This window comes from Procambarus clarkii, chromosome 30, assembly GCF_040958095.1.
Source record: "Procambarus clarkii isolate CNS0578487 chromosome 30, FALCON_Pclarkii_2.0, whole genome shotgun sequence".
NCBI classification, from domain to species: domain Eukaryota; kingdom Metazoa; phylum Arthropoda; class Malacostraca; order Decapoda; family Cambaridae; genus Procambarus; species Procambarus clarkii.
This window is the reverse complement of record NC_091179.1, coordinates 12897635-12909934: the sequence shown is the minus strand read 5'-3', so window position 1 is coordinate 12909934 and position 12300 is coordinate 12897635. Positions and strand designations below refer to the sequence as shown.

Below are 12300 nucleotides of genomic sequence, written 5' to 3'. Positions count from 1 at the left end.
TATATATATACATATATATATATATATATATATATATATATATATATATATATATATATATATATATATATATAAAGTACAAATATTTTTATGTTATTTTTGAATTTAGAACTTGCATATAACGAAGTTATTATGGGGAAAGTTTCGTATGGTATTTATGCAACATATTCTCTCTATTAGTTTAATTTTATATTCAACCAAATATTTATATACTGAGAGGTACAGAACATTTATTTGGAGTACACAGAAGTGTTGTAGTTCTGGAATATGTTCAAGTCTAAAATATACTCGCCGGAACAGTATACCAAGCCTAATTAAGCCCAATACAAAACGAAAAAGTCCCCTTTTACCATTTCTGAGCCATTTCTCTCGTCAGCCTCTTTTCTCCTCTCCTCCAGCACTTCTTCTCTCTCACCCAACATCTCTCCTCTCCTCTCCCTGCCCTCGTGCAATTGGAAAACACTTCCATGCCCCCTGTCTGACTCTCTCCCCATTTCCTTCCTGAACAAAGGTTGAGTAGTTTGACTGGCTGTGTTAAGTGGGGGATTATGCATTCCTTTGCCCTAATGTTTCTCACTCCCCTTGCCTGTTGTTCCTAGGTTAAATTCTTTCTTCCTTTCTATCTCTCTCTCTCTCTCTCTCTCTCTCTCTCTCTCTCTCTCTCTCTCTCTCTCTCTCTCTCTCTCTCTCTCTCTCTCTCCCTTCATATTTTTCTTCGCTTCTCTTCTCTGATCGGCCTTTATCCCACTGTTTGACATCTCCACTGTTCCTGCCCTCAGGTCTTTCCTTCTCTTACTCAGTCTCTTTCTGTATGCTGTGTGTGTGTGTGTGTGTAATTACCTAAGTAATTACCTAAGTGTAGTTACAGGATGAGAGCTACGCTCGTGGTGTTCCGTCTTCCCAGCACTCTTTGTCATATAACGCTTTGAAACTACTGACAAAACAATATTAATATCACATATGTATAAATATCAAAACCCTCATTCAAAAGTGTTCTTCAAAAGTGTATTCTGTGTGTGTGTGTGTGTGTGTGTGTGTGTGTGTGTGTGTGTGTGTGTGTGTGTGTGTGTGTGTGTGTGTGTGTGTGTATATGCGCGTGCGTGTGCGTGTGTGTGTGTGTGTGTGTGTGTGTGTGTGTGTGTGTGTGTGTGTGTGTGTGTGTGTGTGTGTGTGTGTGTGTGTGTGTGTGTGAGTGTGTGTGTGAGGACACAGAAGTCTCCCACCTACCACCATCAAGGCATATAACGCTTCCGTGCCTCTTTTTTCCCCTTGAGCCAGTATGACCGAGCCTCCTCCTCCCATTACCACTCTCCCCTGCATCTCTCCTCTCCAACTTTCGCCTATAATTCTCCTTTATTGCTGTCCCTTACAGTGATGGCCGACGGGCGGCTGCAGGCCCGTCTTGCAGCTTCTCTTGTTATTGAAGACCATTCTACCACTAATGCTTCCTCTCCTCTCTCATTCTTACTCTCTCTCTCTCTCTCTCTCTCTCTCTCTCTCTCTCTCTCTCTCTCTCTCTCTCTCTTTCTCTCTCTCTCTCTCTCTCTCTCTCTCTCTCTCTCTCTCTCTCTCTCTCTCTCTCTCTCTCTCTCTCTCTCTCTTTCTCTCTCTCTCTCTCTCTCTCGCTGCTACTTATCATGTGTTTTGAAAAGGTTTCGTTTTACTGGTGCTGGTATGGTAACACCAGCGACACAGCAGCACAGAGCGCTGCTGTGTCGGTGGTGGCAGCACAGAGCTCTGCTGTGTCGGTGGTGGCAGCATAGAGCACTGTTGTGTCGGTGGTGGCAGCACAGAGCACTGCTGTGTCGCTGGTGGCAGCATAGAGCTCTGCTGTGTCGCTGGTGGAAGCATAGAGCACTGCTGTGTCGCTGGTGGAAGCACAGAGCTCTGCTGTGTCGCTGGTGGCAGCATAGAGCACTGTTGTGTCGGTGGTGGCAGCACAGAGCACTGCTGTGTCGGTGGTGGCAGCACAGAGCACTGCTGTGTCGCTGGTGGCAGCATAGAGCACTGCTGTGTCGGTGGTGGCAGCATAGAGCACTGCTGTGTCGGTGGTGGCAGCATAGAGCACTGTTGTGTCGGTGGTGGCAGCACAGAGCACTGCTGTGTCGCTGGTGGCAGCATAGAGCACTGCTGTGTCGCTGGTGGCAGCACAGAGCACTGCTGTGTCGCTGGTGGCAGCACAAAGCACTGCTGTGTCGCTGGTGGAAGCACAGAGCACTGCTGTGTCGCTGGTGGCAGCATAGAGCACTGCTGTGTCGCTGGTGGCAGCACAGAGCACTGCTGTGTCGCTGGTGGAAGCATAGAGCACTGCTGTGTCGCTGGTGGCAGCATAGAGCACTGCTGTGTCGCTGGTGGCAGCATAGAGCACTGCTGTGTCGCTGGTGGCAGCATAGAGCACTGCTGTGTCGCTGGTGGCAGCATAGAGCACTGCTGTGTCGCTGGTGGCAGCATAGAGCACTGCTGTGTCGCTGGTGGCAGCACAGAGCACTGCTGTGTCGCTGGTGGCAGCACAGAGTACTGCTGTGTCGCTGGTGGCAGCACAGAGCTGATGCATACGTATCAGAATCAATAAATACAATTGTCTTTGCAACAAACATATCAATGTTAGTATGCTTACATCAGAATGTTTATTTGTATTTATTTATTAAGAAGAAGGAACAATAGGTTTGTGAGGTTATATAATATTTGTATTTTTACATGCTTGCTGTGCCACAAACACACATAGCGTTTCGGGTAGATCTGTATGTTAATATACTTTCATCAACATGTTTGTATGCTTACATAAGGGTGTTAATATATTCTTTCTTCAGCATGTTAGTATGCTTATATCTGCATGCTAGTATGCTTTTATCAATATGGTAATATATACTTTCATCAGCATGTTAGTATTCGTACATAAGGGTGTTAATATATACTTTCATCAGCATGTTATTATGCTTGCAACATTCATATGCAGTCAGTCATAGCATTGCAAAAAGATTTTTGCTTATAATTATCTTAATAATTTTTTCTTGAATTTCTTAGTTTTTAGGATGAACTCTCGTGGGTGTACCCTTGTTGATGTACGCTTGCGGGTGTACTCTTTTGTGTATACTCTTGTGGGTGTACTCTCGTGGGTGTACTCTCGTGGGTGTACTCTTGTTGATGTACGATTGCGGGTGTACTCTTTTGTGTATACTCTTGTGGGTGTACTCTTGTGCGTGTACTCTTGTGGGTGTACTCTTTTGGGTGTACTCTTTTGGGTGTACTCTCGTGGGTGTACTCTTGTGGGTGTACGCTTGCGGGTGTGCTCTTTTGTGTATACTCTTTTGGGTGTACTCTTGTGGGTGTACACTTGTTGGTGTACTCTTGTGGGTGTACACTTGTTGGTGTACTCTTGTGGGTATACTCTTGTGGGTGTACTCTTGTGGGTGTACTCTTTTTGGTGTACTCTTGTTGCTGTACTCTTGTAGGTGTACTCTTGTGGGTGTACTCTTGTAGGTGTACTCTTGTGGGTGTACTCTTGTACTTACCTAGTTATACTTAGTTACCTAGTTGTGCTTGAGGGGTTTGAGCTCTGGCTCTTTGGTCCCGCCTCTCAACTGTCAATAAACAGGTATACAGGTTTCTCAGCCTACTGGGCTCTATCATATCTACATTTGAAATTGTGTATGGAGTCAGCCTCCACCACAACACTGCGTAATGCATTCAATTTGTCTACTACTCTGATACTGAAACAATTCTTTCTAATGTCTTTATGGATCATTTGGACACTCAATTTCCATCTGTGTCCCCTAGTGCGTGTGCCCCTTGTGGTAAATAGTCTGTCTTTATCTACCCTATCAGTTCCTCTGAAAATCTTATATGTGGTGATCATGTCCCCCCCCCGTAACTCTTCTATCTCCCAGTGACGGGAGGTTTAATTCCCGTAGTCTCTCCTCGTAGCTCATATCCCTCAGTTTGGTTACTAGTCTGGTGGCAAACCTTTGAACCTTTTCCAGTTCGGTCTTATGCTTGACTATATATGGACGCCACACTGGAGCTGCATACTCCAGGATTGGTCTGACATACGTGGTATACAAAGTTCTGAATGATTCCTTACACAAGTTTCTGAAGGCCGTTCTTATGTTAGCCAACCAGGCATTTGCCGCTGATATTAACCACTTGATATGAGCTTCAGGGAACAGGTCTGGCGTGATATCAACCCCCAAGTCTTTCTCTCGCTCACTGACTCTTGAAGAATTTCATCTCCCAAATGATACCTTGTATCTGGCCTCCAGCTCCCTATCCTGCTCCCTACACCTTTCTTCATTACATTACATTTGCTTGGGTTAAACTCTAACAACCATTTGTCAGACCATTCCTGCAGCTTGTCCAGGTCTTCTTGGAGCCTCAAAATGTCCTCATCTATCTTAATCCGCATCACAATTTTGACGTCGTCAGCAAACATTGAGAGGAATGAGTCTATACCCTCTGGGAGATCATTTACGTATATCAGAAAGAGGATAGGTCCGAGTACAGAGCCCTGTGGGACTCCACTGGTGACTTCCCGCCATTCTGAGGTCTCACCCCTCACTGTAACTCTCTGCTTCCTATTGCTTAGGTACTCCCTTATCCACTGGCGCGCCCTACCAGTTACTCCTGCCTGTTTCTCCAGCTTATGCATTAGCCTTTTATGCGGTACGGTGTCAAAGGCTTTCCGACAGTCCAAAAAAAATACAGTCCGCCCATTCTTCCCTTTCTTGCTTAATCTTTGTCACCTGTCTATGTTATGCAGTGTAAAATATACAAGTTATAACCGTTCATTAACATGTTCTGCAAAAAATATTTACTTGTTCTACTAACAAATAAATAGGTCCCCATGCTGTTGGTGTCTTTTTTCCCCCTGATCAGTAAATGACTACTGCATTACGCAGGAAAGCGGAGGATTTTCTGATGGGGGAAGAAAGACATTTGCACAGCGCGATCCGCAGGCGTTGTGCGAGCAGCGCAATGGGGGCCTATATAAAGGGGGGGAGGAGAGGTCATGCGCTCACGGGAGACATCTCTCGTCACGCAGGGTGCAGTTGCACCTCCACAGATCTCCAGTATCAGCTCTTGATACTGGTAATGTCTCCAAAGGGCCACCACTTACGGGCTATTCATGCCCGTGCCACCTTTTGGGTGGCTTAATCTTCATCAATCATCAATCAATTGGTCATGTGCTCTCTCCTGCTCCCGCCACGCACCGCTTCGCAAGTCAAACCCGCCCTCCTCTCCTTCCTGGGTGCAGTCAGCTAAACTAAGCAACAGTCTTATGCCTATCGTGTGAGGTGCAGCTCCGGCCCCTAAGTCTTCCGCTGTCCGCAGCTACCTACTCGGACTTGTAGGAGTAATGTTAATTTTGCCCTTAATGTATATACTTCATGTACTGGGTAATTTACGTACTAATTCATTATAAATTTACATTATGTCTTTCGGGTCGCTTGGACAGGGGCATTATTAAATGTTACGGGTTTAGGCATAATATGCTACTCTAAATGCCCCGAGTCTCCACGACAAATATGTTATGCATTTGCCTTACTTTTACACATAGTAGTAGGCATCCATCAGTCTCAGGAGACTATGGAGTTACCCTTGGTTGTCGGTCTGGAGTGGCCTCACCAGGGCGCAAAGCCAGGGTAGGTTGATTTGGGGGAGAAGCTGTTACCCAGGCAGCAGGTCACCCCCTCTCCACGGCGCTGAAAGTCTCCAATGGAAAGACATACGCCAATACGATTGGTTCGTTTTACACATAGATAATAAGTATTCGGTGTTCTGCAGATCTTGATTTATTTAGTTCCCGGCTATAAGCATACTGTATTAATGTTATTACGGGGGTTCACTTAAGTTGATGTTGTGTACTCAAAGTTATACATGTCTGTGTTATGCAGTGTAAAATATACAAGTTATAGCCTCTTCATTAACATGTTCTGCAAAATATATTTACTTGTTCTACTAATAAATAAATGTGTGTGTGTGTGTGTGTGTGCGTGTGTGTGTGTGTGTGTGTGTGTGTGTGTGTGTGTGCGTGTGTGTGTGTGTGTGTGTGTGTGTGTGTGTGTGTGTGTGTGTGTGTGTGTGTGTGTGTGTGTGTGTGTGTGACACTCAGCCCGCTGTTGCCTTCCCCTTTATCCTTGTCCTAATTAACGTGCTTTAGTTTTAATTTTCTCTACCTCCCTTTCATCACGTCTCTCTCTCTCTCTCTCTCTCTCTCTCTCTCTCTCTCTCTCTCTCTCTCTCTCTCTCTCTCTTCCTTCTCGTCCCTCTACACTTCTTACTATGATGATTTCTTCCCACTGTTTTCTTATTCTTCCCATCTTACCGTTCCCTCATTTTCCTCCTTCTACCTTACTTCCACCTCTGTCTCTCTCTCTCTCTCTCTCTCTCTCTCTCTCTCTCTCCTTATCATCCTTCCCCCCTCCCTCCCTCCCCTCTTCACACTACAAGCGTGAAGGAACCACAGATCAAGATGAATATTCATTTGTCTTACGAGATTTCAATTGGATTTCTACGCTAAAAAAAAAAATGGATAAAATTCTACTCGGAGCCGGTCCTTCGACTCTGGCCCTGAAGACTCTCATCAATGAGAAAAAGCAATTTGAATATTTCATTAGCACTATGTCGGGATTTTTTTTTGTTTTGTCTCGAGTGAATGGATTTTTTATTTCTGGGAGCTGGATGTTGTGTTTTTGTTGCTTATTTAGTTTTTTTGTTTTGTGTTTTGATTATTTATATTTTTTTTGTTTTGATTATTTATATTTTTTTTGTTTTAGACACCATTTTTTTTTATTTCTGGATTTACTTTAATTCTGTAATTGCGTGATTGTTGTCCCCTAACTCCCCTGGCCACTTCGGGAGGGTATAGGGTTTTTATGTAGCTTCAGGGTACCAATACCCCCAGCCACAGGGCATGGCGAGAAGGCACCCCATAAGCATACAATTAAACGTTGTATAACTGGTAGTGCAATATACGTCAAAGTGCTATACAAAGTAGAACAATATGCCAATTATTGTTGAACATCTTGCATATCTTTCAGTGGAACAAATAATTTGTTCCTTCTGTTTGTGGACTTATAGAATGGATTCTAGAGGTGAAGGGTCTTTGCAGGCTCTCTAGGTCAGCAACTTCTTCGGCTTTGAATGGGGGCTGTTAGAGTTCATTCCTTCTTTTTGTTGAGGACTGGAACAATTCGTTTCGTTCAGCGAAATTACACATTGCAGAAGTTCGACTGACGAATTAAAAAGACAAGAAAATGCTCGTCTGATGATTGAATACAAAAGTTGGGCTGTAAGGTAATTTATTCATGGCTGAAGATGAGTATTCAAATTGGCTCATGAAGGAATGTATTCACCCGGGGGATGGAATACTCAAGTTGTATGTGTGTGTGTGTGTGTGTGTGTGTGTGTGTGTGTGTGTGTGTGTGTTTCTAACGTAATTTATTCATCTATTGACGAAAAAATCTCAGTCTGTTCGTGATTGGCTGATTTTTCGCTTTGAGGTGTGTAAAATAAATACAAGTTATTCAAAATTTCTATTGTGTTTTGAATATACGAGTTTGAAATATATGAGTTTGGGTGAGGTGATATGGTACAAAAGTTTTGGGTGAGGTGATTGACATTTACACAAGACAGAACATGAACCAATGGATATAAAAACATAAGAATGGAAGTAACTGCAGAAGGCCTATTGGCCCATAGCATCACCACTTCCTCTTGATGCTTCTATATTGGTTCGGAGTCTTGAAGTGGGTTACCCACTTCAAGACAAGGGAGGACATGGGGAAGGGGGTAATGGTGAGGAGGACGAGAGGGCAGGGGAGTGGGGGATGGTGGGGAGGACGAGGGGACGGGGGGAGTGGGAAATGATGGGGAGGGGAAATGATTGGGAGAACGGGGGGACAAGGGAGGGTTGATGTGGCTCACCAACGCGTGGCTGGGATAAGCTAGTGTATATACATATATATATACATCTATATATATATATATATATATATATATATATATATATATATATATATATATATATATATATATATATTATATTTTGGTAGCAGTCTTTCCTGTAGACATATATTATTAAATATGACCGAAAAAGTAAGATTAATAATTCTAACACGAATTTTCTCTATCTTTCTTACGTTTCTTTTCACTGTTGATGGTAATTCAAAGATCAATTCTCCAAAATTCCTTTTTATTTCTAGTCTGACGCGACACTTGAGCGCGTTTCGTAAAACTTATTATATTTTCAAAGACTTTAGTTTACAAACACACAACTGAAAATGAATAGAGCTTACACATCTTCGAGTTTTAAATCTACATTTGGGTGAGGTGGATGAGGTGAAACCAAACTTTCAACAATGGGTATTGAATGGGTATTAAATTCAAACACAAGACAGAACACGAAACGATGGGTATTGAATGGGTATTAAATTCAAACACAAGACAGAACACGAAACAATGGGTATTGAATGGAAGTAATTATAGAAAGCCTATTGGTCCATATTTCTTGATGCTGCTATATTGGAGCGGAGTCTTGAAGTGGGTAGAATATAGTTGTGCATTAATTGGCTGTTGATTGCTGGTGTTGACTTCTTGATGTGTAGTGCCTCGCAGACGTCAAGCCGCCTGCTATCGCTGTATCTATCGATGATTTCTGTGTTGTTTGCTAAGATTTCTCTGGTGATGGTTTGTTTGTGGGAAGAGATTATATGTTCCTTAATGGAGCCCTGTTGCTTATGCATCGTTAAACGCCTGGAAAGAGATGTTGTTGTCTTGCCTATATACTGTTTTTTTTTAGGCTTACAGTCCCCAAGAGGGCATTTGAAGGCATAGACGACGTTGGTCTCTTTTAAAGCGTTCTGCTTTGTGTCTGGAGAGTTTCTCATGAGTAGGCTGGCCGTTTTTCTGGTTTTATAGTAAATCGTCAGTTGTATCTTCTGATTTTTGTCTGTAGGGATAACGTTTCTACTGACAATATCTTTCAGGACCCTTTCCTCCGTTTTATGGGTTGTGGAAAAGAAGTTCCTGTAAAATAGTCTAATAGGGGGTATAGGTGTTGTGTTAGTTGTCTCTTCAGAGGTAGCATGGCGTTTGACTTTCCTTCTTATGATGTCTTCCACGAAACCATTAATGGAGCAACAGGGCTCCATTAAGGAACATATAATCTCTTCCCACAAACAAACCATCACCAGTGAAATCTTAGCAAACAACACAGAAATCATCGATAGATACAGCGATAGCAGGCGGCTTGACGTCTGCGAGGCACTACACATCAAGAAGTCAACACCAGCAATCAACAGCCAATTAATGCACAACTATATTCTACCCACTTCAAGACTCCGCTCCAATATAGCAGCATCAAGAAATATGGACCAATAGGCTTTCTACAAATCACTTCCATTCAATACCCAAGTACAAGTACAAGTGTACAAGAGGAGAAGATGTGTAAGTTCTATTCAGTTGTGTATGTGTAAGCTAAAGTCTTTGAAAATGTAATAAGTTTTACGAAACGCGCTCAAGTGTCGCGTCAGACTAGAAATAAAAATGAATTTTGGAGAATTGATTTTTGAAATACCTCCAACAGTGAAAAGAAACGTACGAAAGATCGAGAAAATTCGTGTTAGAATTATTAATCTTACTTTTTCGGTCATATTTAATAATATATGTCTACAGGAAAGACTGCTACCAAAATATACTAATATATATATATATATATATTGGTGTATACTGGCAGCAGGTTTTCTCTCAAACATGTTTCATTGAATATGACCGCATATTCAGTATTTATTATTTTCTGGTTTAGGGCTTCTATCCCTCTAACTATTTTCTTAGCATCAGGGCTTAATTGGAATAGGAGTTCTCCAAAACTCATTTTCGTACTTTTAAGGTGAAGAAAAGAAGTGATTTACTATAGAGTGTATTACACTTATTTGTATAATTTGCACGACGTTTCGAACCTCCATGGTTCATTCTCAAGTGAACAGATCTTACAATACTAGTTGATTTTATACCCGCATTAGGTCAGGTGATAATACAATGAAGGTGAAAAACATGGGGGGATACATAAGGGATAAACATAGGGGCTGCAGAAGGCTTATTGGCCCATACGAGGCATCTCCTATCTAAACACAAAGATTAATCCAGTGTAATTGGCCTGTTATGTTGGACATTGTCTTCTGTGTTGGCATCGATATGTTCTTGTCTTGTCCTTACTCTCATGGTGGGTAGAGTAAATAGTTCCGTGATTTGGGTGTTCATGGTAGGTCGCTCTATTCTTATGTGAATTGCCTCAAGAATTTGTAATCTTCTTGAATCTTGGGTTTTGTCTATTATGCAAGTATTCTTGTTCAACATTTCTCTTGTTAGAGTAATGTCATGGGCTTGTCTCATGTGATTCCTAGGAATCACATGAGACAAGCCCATGACATTACTCTAACAAGAGAAATGTTGAACAAGAATACTTGCATAATAGACAAAACCCAAGATTCAAGAAGATTACAAATTCTTGAGGCAATTCACATAAGAATAGAGCGACCTACCATGAACACCCAAATCACGGAACTATTTACTCTACCCACCATGAGAGTAAGGACAAGACAAGAACATATCGATGCCAACACAGAAGACAATGTCCAACATAACAGGCCAATTACACTGGATTAATCTTTGTGTTTAGATAGGAGATGCCTCGTATGGGCCAATAAGCCTTCTGCAGCCCCTATGTTTATCCCTTATGTATCCCCCCATGTTTTTCACCTTCATTGTATTATCACCTGACCTAATGCGGGTATAAAATCAACTAGTATTGTAAGATCTGTTCACTTGAGAATGAACCATGGAGGTTCGAAACGTCGTGCAAATTATACAAATAAGTGTAATACACTCTATAGTAAATCACTTCTTTTCTTCACCTTAAAAGTACGAAAATGAGTTTTGGAGAACTCCTATTCCAATTAAGCCCTGATGCTAAGAAAATAGTTAGAGGGATAGAAGCCCTAAACCAGAAAATAATAAATACAGAATATGCGGTCATATTCAATGAAACATATATATATATATATATATATATATATATATATATATATATATATATATATATATATATATATATATATATATATATATATATATATATATATATATATATACTGGCTCAGCCACGATGGTTTAAAAGGTGACCAGCCCGGAACTCTACTGAGCTCTCTGGAGGCCACAAACCGGGGCCCAACCAGGGTTTTCAAGCCAACCCGACCACACTCGGGCCTACGGTAATGGTGTCCGCCCTCGTACGCCCCTGTCAGATCGCCATGAAATACCAATGGTGTGATATATCAATCAAAAGGTGAGATAATGGGGCGACTTGAACTCGCGGCCTGGTGATTCCCAGACGTCTGCCTTAGCCTACTCAGCCACGGTGGTACAAACCGTTGATCTTTTCTAGGTCTCTCTTCTCACTTCTCTTTTTGTCCAGACTCTCCCGGCTCCCCCAAAGCTCTATTGTCTTTCTTTCAGTCTCCCCTAGGTACCTCTTCTCGCCCTCACTTTTAAAAGAGGATCCTCAAACAGTGAGAGGCGTCTTTCTCCACAGTCTCTTTCCTCTTTCAAGGCTTCTTTACTTTCTATGCAATCTCTCTTTTCATCTTTGCATACTCTCCTTATTCCATCTCTTTGCAGCCTTTTTCCACTTTCTGAGTCCTTTTCCCGTCGCCCTCTACAGCCTTTCTTCATCTTTTGCTGCCTTCGCTCCCTGTAAATTTACCCTCTCTCTCTCTCTCTCTCTATCCAATCTCCATACAACCTGTCCCTTTCTCTTACACCTCTTCTTTCCACACAGCCTAGATCTCACTCTTCCTGTTATCCCTCGCCGCCTACATTCTCTCTCTCTCTCTCTCTCTCTCTCTCTCTCTCTCTCTCTCTCTCTCTCTCTCTCTCTCTCTCTCTCTCTCTCTCTCTCTCTCTCTCTCTCTCTCTCTCTCTCTCTCTCTCTCTCTCTCTGTCTCTCTCTCTCTCTCTCTGTCCCTCTCCCTCTCTCTCTCTGTCCCTCTCTCTGTCCCTCTCTCTCTCTCTCTCTCACCCCTCGACTAAGAGCGTCGCAGAGCAGGACAAGTGAATGGCCCAGGAAACATGATTTTGCTTAGGAATTTGGAGGCATTTCAGAGTTATAAAGTTTAACAATGTCACGTTCCCTCTCGTGCGATATTTTCCAATAAAAATCACCAGCACTTCGAGTTGTGTGAAAGGGGGTATTGTAGGATACAATAGACGTATGTGTGTGTGTGTGTGTGTGTGTGTGTGTGTGTG

The 12300-nt window shown here is 42.4% G+C and overlaps 1 protein-coding gene across 1 annotated transcript; it reads right to left on the bottom strand.

Annotated features, from left to right (window-relative positions):
- Positions 1–1660: 1660 nt before the first annotated feature.
- LOC138369910 (ice-structuring glycoprotein-like) lies at positions 1661–11727 on the bottom strand. Its single transcript, XM_069333660.1, has 2 exons — positions 11542–11727; positions 1661–2545 (listed from the first exon to the last, which is right to left on the bottom strand). Exons 1-2 carry the CDS (start codon positions 11725–11727, stop codon positions 1661–1663), a joined length of 1071 nt encoding a protein of 356 aa, XP_069189761.1.
- Between the last annotated feature and the right edge of the window lie 573 nt (positions 11728–12300).